Source organism: Trachymyrmex septentrionalis, unplaced genomic scaffold (genome assembly GCF_001594115.1).
Source record: "Trachymyrmex septentrionalis isolate Tsep2-gDNA-1 unplaced genomic scaffold, Tsep1.0 scaffold75, whole genome shotgun sequence".
Classification (NCBI taxonomy): domain Eukaryota; kingdom Metazoa; phylum Arthropoda; class Insecta; order Hymenoptera; family Formicidae; genus Trachymyrmex; species Trachymyrmex septentrionalis.
In genome coordinates, this window is record NW_017305938.1 from 702,746 (window position 1) to 723,989 (window position 21,244).

General features: G+C 33.8%; 2 protein-coding genes across 3 annotated transcripts in view; one reads left to right on the forward strand and one right to left on the reverse strand.

The window, feature by feature from the left end:
* LOC108754058 (midasin) overlaps positions 1-9,120 on the forward strand; it is a 24,227-nt gene extending 15,107 nt beyond the window's left edge. Inside the window, exons 17-20 of the mRNA XM_018496094.1 lie at positions 930-5,344; positions 5,534-7,972; positions 8,201-8,441; positions 8,819-9,120. Of these exons, the coding sequence (XP_018351596.1) occupies positions 930-5,344; positions 5,534-7,972; positions 8,201-8,441; positions 8,819-9,001 (7,278 nt within the window). The 3' untranslated portion in view covers positions 9,002-9,120. The remainder of the gene's footprint in view (positions 1-929; positions 5,345-5,533; positions 7,973-8,200; positions 8,442-8,818) is intronic.
* Positions 9,121-11,403: 2,283 nt separating this feature from the next.
* Positions 11,404-19,940, reverse strand: LOC108754072 (zinc finger protein 2 homolog). 2 transcript variants are annotated; one of them, XM_018496114.1, is made up of 12 exons: positions 19,889-19,940; positions 17,044-17,271; positions 16,767-16,928; positions 16,365-16,541; positions 15,942-16,270; positions 15,606-15,847; positions 15,283-15,463; positions 14,945-15,182; positions 14,687-14,827; positions 14,152-14,268; positions 13,446-13,598; positions 11,404-13,365 (listed from the first exon to the last, which is right to left on the reverse strand). In XM_018496114.1, the coding sequence occupies exons 2-12, from the start codon at positions 17,260-17,262 to the stop codon at positions 13,147-13,149; spliced, it is 2,178 nt and encodes a 725-aa protein (XP_018351616.1). In that variant the 5' UTR covers positions 17,263-17,271; positions 19,889-19,940; the 3' UTR covers positions 11,404-13,146. The 2 variants fall into 2 exon arrangements, with proteins under 2 accessions (XP_018351616.1, XP_018351617.1); XM_018496115.1 differs by lacking the exon at positions 19,889-19,940 and adding an exon at positions 19,305-19,823.
* Between the last annotated feature and the right edge of the window lie 1,304 nt (positions 19,941-21,244).

Consider the following 21,244-nt stretch of genomic DNA (forward strand, 5'->3'; position numbering starts at 1 on the left):
TGAACAGTACATTTTAGAGAAAAATGTTTTAGACAAAAGTTTGTGATTTCAAGGGGGACATAAGATAGTACAATTGGTTTAATCTTGGTCTTGTCAAGGTCAAGACAAGCATAATTTGAATTTTTTTAATTGAACCTTCCACTTTTCAATACATATTTTTGTAGCACACTTCGAGAGCTTTCTAAAACACTATAATAAAATATTTTTTCATGAAGTACTTTTTGAGTTATAAGGCTTGAAAATTACTGTATCGCCGGCATTAGCATTACTGAAGGTACCCAAACAATGGTTAAAATCTTTTGAATGTTTTTCAGTGTCATGATAACGTTTATTAAGATCAAGACACTGGAAATTGTTCCTCTTATTTTCATTTTTGCATTAAAAATTCATTTTTACGTAAAAGTAAAAACAAAAGGAACCTCCAATGGTTTTAACCTTAAATATTATCAAGGTCATGACATTCAAAAGATCTTAGCGTTCAAAAGACCTTTATCGTTTGAGTATCTTGAGTAATACTTATGTCAGCGATACTGTAACTTTCAACTTATAACTAAAAAAATATTTCATGAAAAATATTTTATTACAGTTTTGGAAAGCTCTTGAGGTATGCTGCAAGAACACATACTGAAAAATGGAGGGTATTATTTTAAAAAAACTTCGGTCACATGACTGAACCTTGAAAAAGTCAAACCAATGATATTATCTTATGTTCCCCTTGACGTTACAAAACTTTTGTCTAAAGTATTTTTTCCTAAAATGCATTTGTTCAAAAGATATTTAAAGTGGTCAATTAAAATGGGACACCCTGTGTAAGATTTTTATATATGTTATTATAGAGATAGAAATTACTAATATTTAATTTTTAATACTGAAATTTTCTTGTTTAAAAATATATCACGTTATAATTTATTTATATTATATATTTATAGATAGAAAGCCATGTCGGTGGACCGGTTCTCTTGAACCTAGTATTGCAACTAATGTTAAACAAAACCAACCAAGAGAAAGAAAAAAATGTTCTTCCCGCGATTGCACTCGGAACATATACGGCGCAAGTGAATCAGCTACAGTTATTAAATGAGATTTTGTGGAGAAATAGTATCTCGTTAACAAATAAACGATGCAATTCAAACAATAGCGATTTGGCAACATTAAAATTTTATTTGCATTTATATTCATCCACGATCCACAAAATGAACGTGGAGCACGACATAAAAAACCAAGTTGGGAATTACGCGGACGATATCAAATTCAGCGACTATTTCAAGACAGTCGAAGAATTGCATGAAGCATATAACGAGATAAAAATCACCGATGATGAGAATGAAGAAGAAAGTTTTTCTAAAACGTTTCAACGGGGGAAAGGGTGGATGATACTTGGTTATATACAATTAATGCTTTTTGGAAATTTAGATCTTATCGATCCCGTGCATAAAGTGGAACTGAAGCTGCAGTACCTAGAGGAAGACATCGACGATTTTAGAAAAACGATATACATTACAATGTTGCAAGATCGTATTCTGGGAATATCAACAGCGAACGAGCATCCGAGATTTGCAGAGATGAGAAACTGCGAGAAGCGCTTGCTGAAGACGAGAGATGATCTCAACTGTCTGAGAGCGTTTAGGCCAGCGTCTGTCAACTTCGCCTCGCTCAGCAGGGATAGCGCTGATTTCAGGAACAGAATAGGTTCTTATACGTTAGTGAAAAAGCACATTAACAATCTGTATATGATCGCAGACAAAATCAGTCGAAATTGTGAATCAACCGATCTAACAATTGCGGAGACCATTTCGCGAGAAGCGGAAATTTGGGGCTTATCAGTGCAACGATTTGCCGAGCAGATCAGAATAAAATACTTGTCGGCTTATCCAGATGTAATTCTTCCGTTGTTGACGGCGCTGGCTCAGTTAAATCATGGCGTTTTCATACTGATTAACGAGATCCGACGGGTGATATCTCTGCGTAAAAGTGGAGAAGTCGATCTCGAATCTTTGATATACAACTTGATTCGATTTCCAACAATCGGCCTGCAGCAAGAGAATCTTTTGAATTTGAGTGCTTTATGTGTTTCCACAAACATGAGGAGTCTAATTGGTAAGAATTCATGCTTTACGGACTCCTTTGTCAGGATGCAAGAGCAGTTCCGAATATTCAAGTCGGGTTTATATGAATTGCACAATCACGTGATTCTTAACAAAGGTCTGACTAAGCCACTATGGCGAGACATGAACGAACTATTACAGCAAATAGTTCTTATCTGGAAGCAACAACAACTGGAGGAAGAGAAACGAATTGCAGAGAGAGACAGTCTATACAAAAATAAAATTGAGAGTCACAATGACACATTGACAGAGGAAGAAGAGCTTGCTCTGGAAGTTCGCAAGCTATTTCCATCATATCGTGAAAAGGATTTTAACGATATAGAAGACGAGTCGCAACCCTCCCTCAATGACAAGAGTATACCAACCCAATTGGACGAAACGGAATCAAACTTCAGCGGTCTTATTACCAAGGATGACATCAGAGAGATCCAACAGATCCACTCGAACATCGTCATGTCTTTCATCGCGACCAAGTGGATATGCAACAGTTCTGCTTTGACAAGTTCAACGAATTACATCGGGTCCCTGATTCAAAGATACAACACGGTATACGAGATGCTCGATAACATTCTGCCAAGTTTGAGCGAAGGACTCGCAGTCAAATTGTACAACAGCTTGAACTTTTTGGTTACATTGGGGCTACAAGCGAGCCAAGAGAAAAGCGCGGATCGAACTTTGCGAGAAAACACATGGTCCGAAGGACAAATGAGAGCGTATGATTTCTACAAGGATTGCAATGTTGAGGAAGTGAAACAGTGCCTACCGTTATGCGAGAATATCCTAAATCATGTTGATAATCTGTTAAAGGAATGGCCAGAACATCCCACTCTGAGATCGATACGATGTATAATAGAAAGGATTTACACATTTTCGATCACTTCACCTATTTCCAGATTTCAGACAGGTTTGGAGTTGTTGCTTGTCAAGATGCATCAATGGGAGGAGAACGCACACAGTGGCGTCAGCATGATGGACCATGTGTTAAAGTTAACGCAACAGATAATATATTGGAGAAAGCTGGAGTTGTCTTGCTGGAAAGGTTGTCTCGATGCAACATATGAGAATCTCAGATTGGATACATCCAAATGGTGGTTCTTCTTGTATGCATTGATTGAGAGTTACGTTACAAGATCTGAAAGGGATAATGTTCAGGAGACAAACGATGAACCTATCACCAAGCAAAAGTTGATAGAATCGCTAGAGCATTTCATGAACCAGTCGTCCCTTGTCGAATTCGAATCACGCTTAGATCTTCTCTTGACGTTCCACTGTCATGTATATTATTTTGACGACAGTGACAATAAGAATGAACTTTTGGCCATATTGTGGAACGTGTACAATTATTACAAACAGTTCGTAGACGATGTGAACGCAAGAATCGCCGTTTTAAAAGCGCCCATCGAGAAGAAATTGAAGGACTTTGTTAAAATTGCGCGATGGAACGACATTAGCTATTGGGCTGTGAAGGAAACAGTTGAGAAAACGCATCGAACTTTGCATAAATTGATAAAGGAGTTCCAGAATGCCCTAAAGCAAGCCGTGTCTTCTTGCTTGACTGTTAAATCGGGATCTTACAGTACAGAGATGAGTAAAGGCATCTGGGATGATGGGGAACATCATAAGTATATAACAAGACCTGAAGATTTTATCGTAACAAAAGTTTCGCAGTCTGTAGACGTAAAAGTACAATTTACAAGCGAACTTATTACGTTACTAACGAAGGCCAGAAAAGCTCCTTGTCTATGCAAGGAAATAATCCTGGTAAATTCTTACCCAAATGTACGAAAAGAATTCGAAAATTTTATTGAAAACTATATGGAGCAGAGCGTACGTCTTCGAGAAATAAACATCGATAGAAGTCTACCGAAGAATAAGCAGAAGTCTCAGGCGAAGAGTATCTTGCAACAGAAGAAAATGACGCTCGCCAATTATTTCAAGGAGCTGACCCAAATGGGCGTATCTTATCGCACTGGTATATTGACATTGAAGAATAATGCGGATAAAGTAATAGATTTTACAGTATCACCTTTGGATCTTTCCACAATCTGTCAGTATTTTGAACTGAAGAAAGCCGACCAAAATATGCTGACACAGTGGAAAGGCTGCGAGAAATATTATTATAAGTCTCTCATCAGATTAAACGCTCTCAATGCGATGCTCAGCACAAATCAAACCGACTTAGGATTACAGAATATAGAACGTTGCCGAGGATATTCCGCGCACTTGATGCTGATAGCCCACATGCAGAAGATGACAATCGTTCAGTCATTCGATCGTTTCTCGTCACTTCGCGCACAGATTTCAAATTTGTCTGAAACACGCGAGCAAGATTTAAATATGCTAAGACAGAACAAAAGCGATTCGACGAGTAACAACTCGTTCATGAAACGCGTAGAGAGCCTGAAGACATTGCTGATTACGTTGGAAGTTGGATTTGAACAACTGCTGCTGTTTCTGCAATGCTGTCCCGTGGAATCTTCGAGTGATCCGAACAGAGCCAAACTTACGTTGGATGCAAATGCGCTTCCTATAATTGCCGCCTCTCAAAATGATGAGATTTGGAAGAATGCAAACGCTATGTTAAAGGATAGTTTAAGTTCAGTAAAAGCTACTGCAAAACGTCTCCACACATTATTTATGCCATTTGAAGTTTTATCGGTAGATCACTTTGGACATTCTACTCATATTTCATTTGTAAGTTCAAAGCACTTTGAATTCTTGGAGCAATGCTGTACTACAATCAAAGACTTAAGAGCGCGATTTAAGAATGTAAAATTATTATTTAAGAATTTGGATGTTGTGCATCCTATTTGGGAAAATATAGCATTTTTAGACACGAAGATGGAATGCTTCCTTCAGGATGATGGCATGCTATTAAAAAAATTGCAAACATCCACAGATATTGAAAATGGAGAGCAATTGAAAAAAGAAAATCACACTATCGAACGATATGAATCAGATTTGAAACATTTAATAAATATAATATTGCTTGTAATACAGAAGAAATTTAAAGATATCAAGGAAGATATGTTGCATATGAATAAAAAACCGAATGAGGAGAATAATATCAATATAGAGAAAGAAGCAGAAGAAAAATTGAAACTTGTGGAACTTGTTGAATTGCTCGAACGGGATATAAAGAATGAATTAAAGCTGGCTGATATATACCATTTATTTTTCAATCTTTTGCTACTAATACGTGAATTTGACGATCCGCAATCAGCAAATCATTGTATCAGGTAATAATAATTCTATTTAATATTGACAATATTTCTTTTGTTGACAGAATTATCCAATACTTTATTAAAAAAAACTTTATTAAATATTATTTTTCTGTATCTATGAATAAAAATATTAATAAAATTTTGCTAACATGAAATAGAAGTTACAAATTTCACAAAATTAATATCTATTATTACTTCTTTCAGGTTGCTCCTAAAGTGTTTACCTTTGTTGGAACAATACATCTTGTTCGTTCAATTTTATTTAAACGAGCAGGTAGCATCATTCCGTATTACGTGTAAAATATTGTACCTGCAATTAAACGTATTCTTAGATTTGGCTGCAAATGGGTTCTGCGTGCCAAAAGATTTAGATCTCGAGGAAAGCGAAATGAACGAATCGGAAGAAAAAACAGAAAAAGGCGGGATGGGTTTAGCCGAAGGTGAAGGAACGAAAGACGTTTCCGATAGAATAGAATCCGAAGATCAACTTGAGGATGCAAGACCTGCCGATCAAGAACGAGATAAACAAGATGATAAGACTTGTAAGGAAGAGGAGAAAGGAATCGACATGTCTGAGAATTTCGATAGCAAGCTTCAAGATATGGAAAAGAATGACAATGATGAAGAACAGAGTGACGATGACGAAGAAAATGATTTGGATAAAGAAATGGGAGAAACTGAAGAAGGTGCTGAGCAGCTTGATAAAGAAATCTGGGGCGACGATCAAGAAGAATCCGAAGAGGATTCTAATCAGCAATCGGAAAACGAAAATGAAGAGGAAGGTACAGGCGAACAAATTGGTGAAAAAGAAATGGGTGCGAGGGATGATAACGGTACGAGAAAACAAGATGACGATGATACGGATCATGACGAAAATCGGCAAGAGGAAAATAAAAAGGAGATTAATGAGTTGAATGAACCAGAAGTAGATGAGGATCATATTAATCCTTATCACGGCAAATTTCAACCTCAACCGGAACCCGAACCGCTTGACTTACCAGAAGACATGAATTTGGATGAAAACGGTAAGGAAGACAACGGTGACGAAGATGAGAATCCATTTGATATCGATGAGATGAAAAAACCGCCATTAGAAAAGCAAGATATAGAACTCGAGAAAGAATCTGAAGAGACAAAAGAAAATGATCCTGAGGAGGATTCTAGTGAGGACGAGGACAACAACAGTAATATCGATAAGGAAAATCAGGCACATGAAATGGAAGAGCTTGAAACTAATAAGAAAACTGAAGAAAAAAGTGATCAGAATGCAGAAACTGAGAACAAAGACGAGGAGCAGAATCAGGAAAAACAACTACAAGAAAAGGCAGCACCGAGCGCAAATGATGCGAGCAAAGAAATAGATGCTGCACAACAAATTGAAGAAACGACGGAAGGTTCACGTGATACAGTAGCGCAACAATCGGATACGAAAGATCAACAGGAAACTTCATCTGAGAATACTCAAGAGGACAATATTGATAAAGGCACAGGCCAATCACAATCGGCACAACAGGAGAGCGGGCATTCAGGATCATCTAAGCAGGAAACTGTTTCGGCACCGCAAAATAACACTATGACAAAACCAGTCGAGAAGAGGAAGAATTTGGGTGAGAGTAACGAGGATCGCAGTCTGTTGGACAGATTTGAGTCGACGCTAAAGAAATTAAAAACGACCTATACGCAAGACGAAGTATCGACGGATGAAAAAGATGATACAAGCAATGCTGATGGCAATAAGGCTGAGATGGCTCAACACATTAAGGATTCCGAGAAATTCGACGATTACACACTCGATGCCGCAACGGAAGATCAGGTCAAACAACAAGCTTCTAACATAGATAAGGATAAAAATGAGGAAGAAAAAAAGGATGACACTATGGACGTAGAAATGCATGAAGATAAGGAAAACGATGTGACGCATGATAAAATAAATGAGCAAAAACCCGAAAAGGTCTCTGAAATTACAGATAACCAATCCAAAAAGGATTCCGATGGTAAAAGAAACATGGAGAACAATCAAATAGAGACAACGGTCGAATTAGAAGGAGAAACAGCAGAGACGATGAAAGTGGAAAGAGGAAACGAATCTACATTTCATACGATGGAATGGAATATTGAAGAAAATGAGAGCTCCGATCTTAGCTCCGATTATGTGGAAAGAAAGCGATTCGAAATGGAAAGAATGTTGGATGAATGGACGCAAGTGCCTTCCACAGAGGAAGCTACAGCTGGATGGAACTGTTTGTGTTCAGTTACAGATGCAGCTGCTAGAGATTTATCCGAAAAATTAAGATTGGTGTTGGAACCCACGCAAGCATCGAGACTGAAGGGTGATTATAAGACGGGCAAACGCATCAATATGCGAAAAATCATTCCTTATATAGCTAGTCAATTTCGCAAGGATAAAATCTGGCTCAGACGCACAAAACCCTCGAAACGTGACTATCAGATCGTCCTTGCATTAGACGATTCCAGCAGCATGGCAGATAATCATTCGAAAGAATTGGCGTTCGAATCCTTATCGCTGATTAGCAAGGCTATGACATACCTTGAAGTGGGACAACTTAGTGTCATAAGCTTCGGAGAGCAAGTAAAAGTATTGCATCCTTTAGGAGAAGCTTTCACAGAACAAAGTGGATCTAGGTATTTTTATATAATTCCTATAAACTTTTAATATTTAATTAAATAAAAGTTTAATATATATGGCTTCGAAAATAAAATTAGATGAATAATATTAATCTTGGTCATTACTTTACTCATTTAAACTTCAGTTACTGTTTAATCTTGTTTTTTACTTGGGATAATCTAATTTGATTTTAATAATATAATTGGAATTTTACATTTTACTTAAGATTTTTTTTCTATTTACAGGCTAATACAAGAAATGAGGTTTGATCAAAAAAAGACAATGATTGGAGAATTAGTCGATTTTACAGTAGATATGTTCGAGAGTCAATGTACTTCATCCGACAATGCTAAACTATTGGTAGTATTATCGGATGGTAGAGGAATATTTTCAGAAGGAAAAGAAAAAGTGAATTGTGCTGTCAGGAGAGCCAGACTTGTAGATATTTTCCTAGTGTTTATAATAGTCGACAATCCAATTAATAAGGTAATTTTTAATCATATTTAAAAATGATAAAGGGTTATTACATCTTCAGATAAACTATATGATAATTTATCTAATTGATAAACAAGAGTAAAAGTATAAGACCCGATTACACCAACATTACTTTGACTTTAAGCGAGGCTTAAAACTTACTTTTTCTCTTTAAAGTCGAGAGGAGAGATAGAGTTTTAAGTCTCGTTTAAAGTCAAAGTAACGTTGGTGCAATCGAGCCTAAGAGCTTAAGAGAGTTAAAGTCGAAGTTTATCAAAAGATGGAATGATCCAACCTAAATTAATAATTACCGCGATAATAATTCTGTCTAAATACTATTAAAAACATGTTTAAAAAACTGTTATTAATAATCTATTAATTTTTTTCAGGATTCAATATTGGATATCCGTATGCCTGTGTTTGAAAAAGGAAAATTATTAGGAATTCGATCGTATATGGATAATTTCCCATTTCCTTTCTATATGATTCTTAGAGACATAAACACATTACCGGGTGTTCTGAGCGATGCTTTACGCCAATGGTTTGAAGTAGTCGGAAAAATTGATACTTAAAAGAGCTATAATAATTTCAAATATTCAGACTTAAGAAATTAGTATAAGTCATAAAAGTTGAACTTTAGACATATAAAACTAATTAGGTATAAATAAATATATATAAGTATATGTATATATGTAAGATACGCCTTTTATGTAGAGTGTCTATGCATATGTATGTGTGTATTATAATATGATATCATAAGCTTTTAGATATATTTTTAAACGAAATTGTCAAAAATATAAATACGTTTTAATAAAAAAATTCTTTAGTAAATCATAAAATTTTTTGACATTTAAATAAAAATTAACTTTGCACAACTAAGGATCTCTTTTATTAATTTCTGATTAAATTAATCGATGATTATAACTCGATTATAAACAGAAGTGCCAATAAGAGTTTAATTTGTCACGTCTTTTTTTTTCTTCCAAATCAAATTATGTTTAGCTCTCACGTTGGCAATCATGATGATTGAGTTAATCATCGATTAGCGTTAATCGACGAAATTGGTGAAAGAGACTAATAGCGAATGCAATCACTTGCATTACAGTAGATTAGACAGTTCGGATTTGTAGTACATGCACGACGATGAAGTAGCAAATACAACGATGTAGCAGAAGATGGACACAATTAATCTTGCATACTAAAAGTTATTATAAAATTAGTAAAGTTAAATGTAAAAACATATAAATATTTTAAACGATTAAACAATTAATGTTATTATCACGTTATTTAACGAAATGTTCACATATTATTTCATTATCAAAGATGTATTATATCACTGTAAGTATTTTAAGTACTTTATATAAAGCGCTTTTAATAAATACTAATTCAGTATATAATGAAAAACCAAATCAGACACAATAGTATGGACCAAATTCACTATAAATTACATAAGCTGTGTTTAAAAATTTACTGCCAGTACTTGAAAATCTCTAGTTTACATTACTACAAACTTTCAATACTGGTGATAAATCTTGGAACAGCTCAATAATGTGATTAAGATGGATAATTAGGCCAATATTAAATTTGTTATCTTCTGTTCATCTTCTGCATTAAATCTAACTTATTTAATTTTATCGTAGGCTCTCAGAATAGTATATCGATTTTTATTTAATCCTCTAGTGATGATTCTTAAAAAAAAATTAGTTTTCGCCATGTTGCACCGTTTTTGCCATGATTTTTGCTAAAAAAAAAAAAAAAAGTGATACATAAAAAGTCAATGTGTTACATTATCGATATATATCGTGTGTGCAAGAAGAGATATATCGATCTAGTCTTTCTCTAGCAGGTAGAAATACTATACTTCAGTGTTCAATGCGACATACATTTCTATCATCAGTTTTTAAATGTAACTAATTTGCAGATCCTGAATTTAATTTTAAAACAAACGCTACAAATTTAAAATACTTACTCCTAGAGGGTTAAATTAATGAATTTTTTAAATATAGAAATTCATCATAAGATAATTACAAAAATGATCAAATGATTAAGACAAGAGCTAAATTATTATAAATGTTACTGAATTAATAATCACATACAAGTTATTTTAATATAATAGTTGTTTGTCGTTTTATAATAGTACATATATAACTAACAGTCTCCAGATAACACAAAGTCCAAAATCGGGACATAAACATCTAAAAAATATTTAAAAATTCTTTCACAAATACTTAGGCTAGTATCCATAGTTCTGTTTCTAATTTTAAGACCGTTTCAAGCAATGTCTTAAGATGCAAATACGGTTCTTGACCGGTATTCATAGTCAGTTCTTATATTCAAGATCGTCTTAAGTAATGTCTTAAGTCGCTAATGCGGCCTTCTGATTGATTTGTGACTTCTTAGAACTGTACTAAGACGGTCTTGAATATAAGATCTGACTGTGAATACCGACCAGAGAGCCGCATTAGAGTCTTAAGACATTACTTAAAAAAATATAAAAAAGCCTATCAGAGCCTACATCGCTGTGCAGGCTGTTCGGATGAATAGAAAACTCTTTATTTTCGTGTGAATGTAACAAAACGAATAAAATAAATGTTTCGATCCTTCAATTTAGGTCCTTATCAATATAGAATATAAATCTAAATTACATAAGTAATGCAAATTCCAAGATGGTGATTCCTGATAATTTAGCTCATTTTTCTTTATTCAAATGCCAAATTAGCTATGTAATGAATAGCCAAATGATTATCAAAAATATTATTTATACAATAATAATATAAAAACTTACATAAAGTAAAACCGGAGTTATATACATTGCGTCAAAAAGTAGAATCACATCACTCATCAAATTGTCAGATTTGCTATGTAGTCATTCAAAAGAAAAACGAAAACCGAAACAATTAGAGAATTATTAAAATTATTTATCTGAATTTTAATTTTGAATTTACAGAATAATACGTATTCTTTAGACCCACTATATATGAATGTTTAAAATGAAATAAGACTTAAGTAATAGTCTTAAGTCTATAAGAACTATAGTCTTGAAATAAGAACCGACTATGAATACCAGTCTTCTGATTGGTTTATCTCAACTATTAGCTTAAGATCATCTTGAAGCTTGAGCAATGTCTATGGATTCCGTCCTTAAAATGTTAAGTGTCAAGTGTTATTAGACGCTGGAATTTTAGCGCATGCGCGCCGAATGTTTTAATAATATATATGAATAAGTATCCATAATGCAATCTTTACATGATCAATAATGCGTCGGCCACAATACACGAAATAAAAAGTAAGAGTAAGAAATTGACCAATCATAACCGAATGTGAGAAAAATAATCGACTGTGATTAGTTAATTTTTTACTTTTAGGCTCAGTTTCACAATTCATGGTTAATTCTTAATCGAGGTTTAACTTATTTTAAGTTAAGGCTCATGAGTAAAAAATGATAAAAGGTATGTGTAAGTGAAAATAAGCTACGCATGTGCATTGAATAAAAGCATTTCATGTGCCTTTCACTTTTTACGATTATTTATTGACTGTCAGAGAGGATAAGCATAGTTTTCGTTCATTTTTACGAATGTTTTAAAGCAATCTCATCATTTTGTTTTATCTAAATTATCTTTATTTATAAATGGCACGTAATAAAAATTAACGTGTCATTTCTCGCTTCTAACATCACGATTCAATATGGCTGTGATGACTATTGAGGAGGCCTTAAACCTCGGTTAAAAGTTAATCATGAGTTGTGACTGGGCTTTAATCGGCTGATTAGTCCATTGGAACTGACCAATCGCATTTATCATTTCGTTTGATGGCAGATGCGATTGGCCAATTCCATGAATTAATCGACCGATTAAGCTAATCGGCGTTTCGTAAAGTGACCCTTACTTCTTACTCCGTGCATTGTATAGACGACGCATAATACTGATTAGTAATATTAAATGTAATACTAATAGTATATATCAGTATTTTTACAAGCTTACACAATCAGTATTACTGATAATATTTCAGCATAGTTTTATAAGTATTATGTTTATAAATTAACTTATTTTTGTTCTGGGCCGAGCCCACCAAGACTCAGGACGCGTTCACATCTTGACAGAAAAATGCAGCTAATCAGATCGCTAGCGCTGATAATTGATAATTTCGATTTTCTATTGCTTAAGGCTATCGCAAACAAAATTTCGTAACAATAACCATAAGACGTAAGCCAATGAACCAATTAGGATATTACTTTAGATCTATGTAATCTAATAGAAATATAAATAGCAGTAAACTTACCTGTTGAACTTCGTCTTGTGGGTAAGTTTACTATTTTTATTTCCGTTACTATCAACATGAGTTTTGATTGCTGTTTTCTGCTTTCTATTTTTCTGTCAAGGTGTGAATGCACTTTTACGCACTTATTTTTGCTATATTTGTTGTATTCACTGTTTCACTATTACGTATGCGCTAAAAATTCGGCCTATTTAACAATACTCATGGGCTTTCTACAATGAACTATTATCTAAGCTTAAGCCTTAAGAAATTGACCAATCAAAGTCAAATGTGGAAAGAATAATAGAGTATAATTGATTAATTTCTTACGGCTTAAGACTTAAAACCTAGGTAACAGTTTATTGTAGAAAGCTCATCAGTCTTATGTCCTGATTTTAGATTTTGTGTTGTCTACACCTACTTTCTGTACCTAGTAAATTATATAACGTATTGATTAATTAATTCAAGTATTTTGTACTAAGCTTAACCAACTTCTGCCTTCTCCATCTACAGAAGTCGGAAATCTAATCTGCACCAATCGCACATTCTTGTCTTCTTCTTGCGAAGCGGATGGTACAACTATTGTCTCGCCTTCTTCATTCTCGTTATAGGTGTATACTGTTTCTACTTTAGTTTCAACTTTACAGTCGTCTGCAGTAACTTCACTCTCCACAAAATTTATCTATGAAACAAAACGATGTTTAATGCAATAAAATAATAAATTATTTTGCAGCAAACTTTTAAAAAATTCTATTATTTTACCTGATCTTCAACAAGATGATTTACTTCATCGGTTACGGTTTCTTCTGCTGGTATATTTAATACAACATCCTCTTCATTATATATTTGATCTTCCCCTTCTTGTATAATTACGTGATCTTTTAGTTCAGTTACATATAATCCAGTTTCATCAAGCTAAATAAGCAACAATGCATATAATAATAAAATTTTACGTGTTATACACACACACGCACACATGCGCGCGCGCGCGCATACACATATACACACACACACACACACAAACACACAAACACAAATATTTTACGACACACCGCACGCACGCACGCACGCAGACGATATTTGAGATTTTGGGTTCGGGTCGGGTCGGGAATTTTTTTCGGAATCAGGTCGGGACCCGAATGTTTATAATGTTCGAAACCCGAATCTAAAATCAGGCAATGATTATAGATGTAAAAACTTTTTACCGACAATAAATGTGATGCTCCTTCATGATCGGGTACCTAAAATTTACGGGTATCCGAACATTACAAAAATTCTCGACCCGAACCCGAAGCTCGAGTACTCGTAATTTCGGGAATCCGCACACCCCCCCTAGTAGTTTTGTATTTATAGATATTTGTGTACATTTTTTATTTGTAAATGCATAAAAGCATGTAAAAAGTTAATAGTCTATACAATAGTATATACTATATACTATATATATATTCTGTATATATCACAAAATTACCTCTTCATTCTCAACTTTGTCCATTAGTAGTTCATTATTATTGGGAATAGTTATTACTTGCTCTTCTTCCATTGTCAGTCGTGGTTGGTTCACTACTATGGTATCATTCAAGTGACCCTAAATAATGAATAATATTTTATAGATCAATGTATTATAGTAGAATTAGAATAATCTATATAAAGTCTACTTTAGACGATCTATAATTCACGATCAAATTCGGAACAGAATTCTATTTATAATATTATATGTTGTGTAATATAAAAAATATTAAAAGAAGTAAAATATACACATATAGAAAATATATATTAGTGATACATATTTTCTATATTGAGTATATTTTATCTTCAAATATTTTCTATATTATACAACACGCAAAATTATAAATAGAAGTCTGTGCCGAATTTAATCGCAAATTATAAATTGTCTATAAAGTGGATTTTATATCATTATATGTTTTATAACCATTATAAATATATATCAAAAATAAAAAGATAAAGAATTTTGCTTATAGATTAAAATTTTTCTCGTATATTACCTGAACTTGCATGTGTGCGTAAAGTAATGGTTTTCTCATGAAGCCCATGCCACACACCAAACATTCATATGGCTTTTTATCGCTATGTATAAATCTATGAGCGTTTCTGTTATCTCTGCTATTAAATGCTTTACCGCAAACCTAAAAAGCAGCAAATTTATGAGTACAGAAACATAAAAATAAAAGTAACCAAATGAGGAATAGTTAGAAAAAAACATTTCTAAAAAACTATTCTAACAATAATTTTAAAGATCATACCTCGCAAAGATATGGTTTTTCGCCTGTATGTATACGTGTATGTTTCTTAAAGTGCTCAGGGTAGACAAATGTAGCTGCACATATGTCACATTTATACGGTCTTTCACCGGTATGCGCCGCTTTTATGTGGTAATCCAATAATCTTTTTCTTTTAAAACCTTTTCCACATTCGTCACACTTATAACGTTTATCATTATAATGCGTCGCTCGCTTGTGGGATTGCAGATTCGATCTTTGACTGCAAATAATAATAGTAGCAATGTTAACTTGTTACCAATTAATTTAAGCACAGAGAATTGTGTAACCCTTTAATTTTTATTACTCACCTAAATACTCACCTAAATGTAGCTCCACAAAACTCACACTGATAAGGTTTCTCACCTGTGTGAGTTCTCTCGTGATCACGAATTTCCGCTTTACGCGCAAACGATTTACCACATATACTACAGTCATAGGGTTTAAATCCGGTATGTACTATATTATGTACCTCTAAATTATGTGCAGAAGTAAAAGCCTTACCTTTAATTTTAAGAAAGATAATTGTTAAAAAGCAAATAAGAAAATATATTAACAAAAAAGGGATAATTAATCCCTGTGAAATTAATACAAAGAATAAAATAAAATTAAATTTATTAATTATATGAAATATTATAAATCTTACCACACTGATGGCATATAAATTCCTTTGTGCCATTATGTGTTCGTTCATGCTGATTCAAATTTTGCTGGCTCAAAAATGTTTTATTGCATTGAGTGCACTCGAATGGACGAGGTCGTACTTCGTGCGTTTTTACGTGCGCTTTGTACGTATACTTGGATGCGAAGTCCTTACCACAGATTTCACATATGTATGGACGAACTCCAGTATGTGTGTTTATATGTTCCTCTAATAAATTTTTGGAACTAAAACGAAAAAAAGACGAAATATATATATATTAATTATTTCCTTTTTTTCATATTATTTATATTTTATTATTTATTGGGTTTAATACTATACTTGTATCTCTTTCCACATGTTTCACAGGGCCATGATTTTACTTGCGGATAATGTATTCTTTTATGAATACGGAATAATCGCAAGTTACTAAATATTCTATTACATATTTCGCATTGAAAGTCCCCTTCCTCTTTTGCGACGTGATCATCAAGATGTGTGGAAAGTTCGTTTCTCTTTCTGAAATCCTGCCCACATACATCACAAATATACAAACGTAAGTCATGTACGTCTTTCATGTGAGTTATAATAAGTTTAGCATCTGCCATGAATTTCTGTTCGTCGTTTGGACATACCAAACAGGTGTATGAAGATTCATTTCTAAATACAATCTAGAAAAAGATGTCATTAATTCATATATTATATATATCAAAAACATTTATATATAATTTTATGTTGCTAGAATATGAATTCTTCCATACATACATCTTCTTGAGGTTGTTCTACTTTAATTTTACTCTTCTTTGATTTTTTTGTATCATTTGAATTACTTGTTTCATCTTCTTCTTCAACTTCTGTGAAGTAATGTAAAGAGTTATCTTGTTCTATAAATAATTCTTGTTCTTTTTTTTCTTGCATCATCTCTTCTGCTACATTTTCCTCCTACGAATATTATATAGTTATATACTACTAAACTGTGGGTAACTTTACGAAACGCCGATTGACTTAATCGGCCGATTAGTCCATTGGAATTGGCCAATCCCATTTATCATTTATGGCAAATGCGATTGGCCAATTCTAATGGACTATTCAGCCGATTAAACTAATCGGCGTTTTGCAAAGTAATCTGTATCATGATAATTAATCGAGCTTTATATAGCATTTTACCTTTGTTAAAATATTTTGACTTTCTGTATTATCTGTATAATCATGATCGTTATATTCTTCATTTTGAAATATATCACACAACTTATGAATTTCAATTGTCTTTTTATAGCTGTTACATAATTCTGTTTTGAGTTTCGTTACTTTACTTTTAAGTTCATCTGCCTAAAATGGTAAAAAAAATGTAATTTTTTTATCAATTTTATAAATTTTTGTCAAAAAAACTATAATTGTTAAACTATAACAAAAACTATAACACAAAAGCCATAATTGTTTTTACCTCACTGAACTGCTTAAAACACTTTTTGCAAATGATAGGAGAATGCACAGAATCATGATCAATATCAATGCCTAAAATAGCTGATATAACATCCACAAGTGGTTTCTTAGATATGGTATAAGACTCATCAAAGATGTGTATACTGTTTCTAGCAGACAGCCCAACTTTAGTATTACACACCAAACACTGCATAGAATCTTTATCAAAGTCAGCCATCATGTTTCACTGCTGCAAATGAAATATTTTATTGTTAATGGTACTAGGTATGTAACTTAGAAATGTTATTCTGCTTCTCTAGTAATAAAATTTTTTTTCTGTTCTTTATCTCGTTAAGTTTATCATCAAATTTCTGAGAAATTCATATATAAATCTACAAATCTTCATCACGTCTCATTAAGCAAAATATTAGCATCTATTGGCAAATTCAAACAGATATTCATACAATTGTTTTATGTATATTAATAAGCTTGTGTTCTATTTGCAGAGGTGATATAATTTGATAACTATGAGAATCTAGTTTGTTAAATGGAAAAATTGCTAAATAAATTATTAAAAATTAAATAGCAAACTTTACTATTGTTTTGCCAGTCAATCTGCCAATAGATTGTTGTTATATTTCTATTGGTCTGTTATATGTCTATCTAAAGACACTTTGCAAAATTTGTTTTGAACAGATTTGATCAAGATTGTAATATAATACATTGTTTTTTAGAATATCCTGAATCATTATCGAGATTTCGACAAGAAAATTGTCTTTGAAAGACAATTATTTGATATCCATAATTGTCATCTTATGTTTCATATACATATGTATATATACACACACACACACACACACATATATATATATACATACATGTAAATACAATAATTGTTAAAAAGACAAAAATATATAATAAGTCTTAATATTAAACAATAACAAAATGAGTTTAAAAATGACATGTAAGAGTCACTTATAAAACTTGTAAAAAAAATAAATAAGTTTTTTTGATGTATTAAATATATTTGCTACTGCATAGTATTTAATGAAATGTATAATTGAAACTTTGTCATACTGAACTTATTTCAATCAAGATTGTGAATCTCTTTGATTATGTTCTATTGCATAGAGAACTTTTATACAGGGTGTTTGGTAAAGACTGTAACAATGCTTAAAGGTAGAGAGTTCTCAGATTCCTGAGAACATTTTGAGATGAAAATTGTAATACCACAACATCGAGGTTCTAATAGTTTTTGAGTTATAAGCACTTAAAGTTTGAATCATACCGTCTAAAGTTCGTGTGTTCAGATCAGTTCAGATGTGAGATGCGATACAACGGAAAATCTAACCGCATAGCTAAGCGCGCGAACTTTAAGGCGGTATGATTCGCTACCTTTAAGTGCTTATAATTCAAAAACTATTATACTCCAGATATCTTGATATTAAATTTTCGTCTCAAAAAGATCTCGAGAATCTACCTTTAAGCGTTGTTACGGTATTTACCAAATTACGGTCTGTACACAGAATTTAGAACTCCTGTGTGATACCAAGATTGTCAAATGTAAAAAACAGGCTGCAAAGATTGTTATTAATGAAAAATTGATTCTTGTGAGAGGTTTTGAGAAGGGAATTGGTCATGAATTAATGGGTATCATTCTAGAAACAATTCAAAGTTTTCCATGTAACTTAACATTTAAATTCTAATACATTATCACGAAATTCAATTCTATGTGATATCGTGTACTGTAATTTTTTACATACTAACTTAACCATCTTAAAAATTGTTAAATGCTAATGATTAGTTTTAAAAATTGTTATAGTTATACTGAAGATGAGCTAATTTAAGATTGAAATGTCTATGTATATGAGATATTAAATAAACTTTTGCATTAAGAACATTCGGTGGCCTATATGGTCCTCTATTAATTAATATTAGTTTAATTCAGAGAGCTATTATCTTTTATAATTTTGAACTTATTTTTTGCTCAACAAGTTCTGCGAGTGATGCAGCTTTTTTCCAACTCATTTTGTTCCTAGACAACAGTGTCCAAAGCCGGTATTCGTAATCAGATCTTATATTCAAGACCGTCTTAAGAAGTCACGAACCAATCAGAGGGCCGTATTAATGTCTTAAAACATTACTTAAAACAATCTTGAAATAAGAATGGACTATGAACCTACCACCTTAAAAATTGAAACACAAGACATCTTTGGTGTCTTAAAGACTTAATTTTAGACTGTGTTGTCTGGGTTATTATACAATGATGATATATTCGCCAACCGTTTAATGCAAGATGTATATATAAGCGAATCGACGACATCGAAGCTCCGAATGTTAAAACGTTCATTCCTGTTCGACGCATCGCGTTTAAGATGTCGACGTGTACAGTTTATTGTCTATTCGCGGTTTCATTGTCTGTAAAAATACGTTGAATCTCCGTGCGAACAATCTCGTATTGCGCGAGACTCGCAGTTTTCAGGTTTAACGAGAGCCACGCTAGCCTTGCACATTGCCAGAAGATGCGAGCGTGAACGCGTGACTCGTCGACAAGCACGAGATTGCGACACGCATTCGACGCGGAACACAAGCCGTCCGTTTCTTCTGCCATGTCCGCGTCGAACACGGGACGCCGTCATAGACGAGATCCGTAGAGTGGCAATGAGAGAACCGCGAGTATATCGCCGAAAAATGATACGCCGTTGAAAGAAATGCCTCCGATCACGCACATGATTCTACGTGAGCGTAAGCACGTGCGCCGTGATTCACAGTAATCACAGCTGAGAAGGCGACGGCACGCGTAGTAATCGTAAATGGTGATCGGGCGCGACAACGATAATAAGACGCAAAAAGTTGTCAGCACTGACTTGAAATTTTCATTCCCTGATGTGAACAATTGGCAGCGAGAGAGAGTTGAACAGCAGCCGAGCGGTGTTTGATGACGACATACACATTCGCACGATGAAAGGTCGTATCAGGCCGGGTATCCGTCGCGACGCCAAGAAATCTTGAAAATGGCGACGTATTCGTTACCCGCGCGTTTTTACTTATCCGGCGGCCTTCGAGAAAGGATCTGGAACATTACACGTCGGAAACGGAGCGCCTCCCGCGCCATCTGCAATAATGACGCGCAGCCATGTTAGGTTCGTTGCATGGGAACGACAAGCGATCCATCCGATTGAAAGTATTGAAACGAATAAATAATCTACTTTTCTTTCCGCTGAGACAATAGTTGCTTTCCATTTGCATACTAGTGAAATTGAGTCTGAAGTGAGCTGAGTATTTCATACTGAGATTAATGACGTCATTATTTGCGTAGTTTGGTAAAAAGTTATCACATGACGACACATGTTCAAACCTGACTTTTAAAGTGAGTTTACTCACTAAAGCACACGGTCTCGATCTTGTGCAGATTATAGACAAAAACTCAATTAAATCTCATTTGTCAGAATGCAAAAGGGACGCGCATTCAACTGAAAATTATCTGAGAATCGATGTAAATGGAAAGCAACTAATGATGATCCTTTTTTTATAACATAACAGACAACAGCTACAATGGATGCATACAGTACATTTTTATGAGCCGCTCAAACTAGCCATTTCAGCGACAAAAAGATCACGTGATCCAAATCGGCGCTTAATATTCGTCAATTTTGACCACGTGAGCCTTGTTGTCACTGAAATGACCGGTATGATCAGCTTGTAAAAGCCATAGAGAAATCTGAGAAAGAACAAATCCAAATAACTAAATCAAATTAATAAAGATTTCAACGATTTCAATAATTCATTTCCATCAGAAGCACTGCAAAAAGTTGGATATTGTTGTGTAGTTAATATTCACTTTTTCAGAGGGTGGTAGTGCGCGGCAGCATTTTGCGGTTACAGGTTTTGAGCCGTCATGTCTTCTCTCAAGTTTCTCTCTGCTACGAATGTCGCATAAGAGACAAAGGTAAACTGATGCCAACTGTAAAACGCGAGATATATTTCAGGTCGAGAAGTTGGCACTCAATCTTTCCTTGTCTGACATAATTTATAATGTATCTTAGTTTCTCTTTCTAACCTCCATAATTTCTGTTTTTAATTAAATATTGCAGTACTTGGCATTAGATGCACATTTTGGATTGTTAATTTTTGCGAGCGATCGCCACTACTGCTCGAGTCTCAATCCATCGAGAGTTTAAACCGGATCAGAATGTAAGAATCAACCAATTACAGTCGAGCAT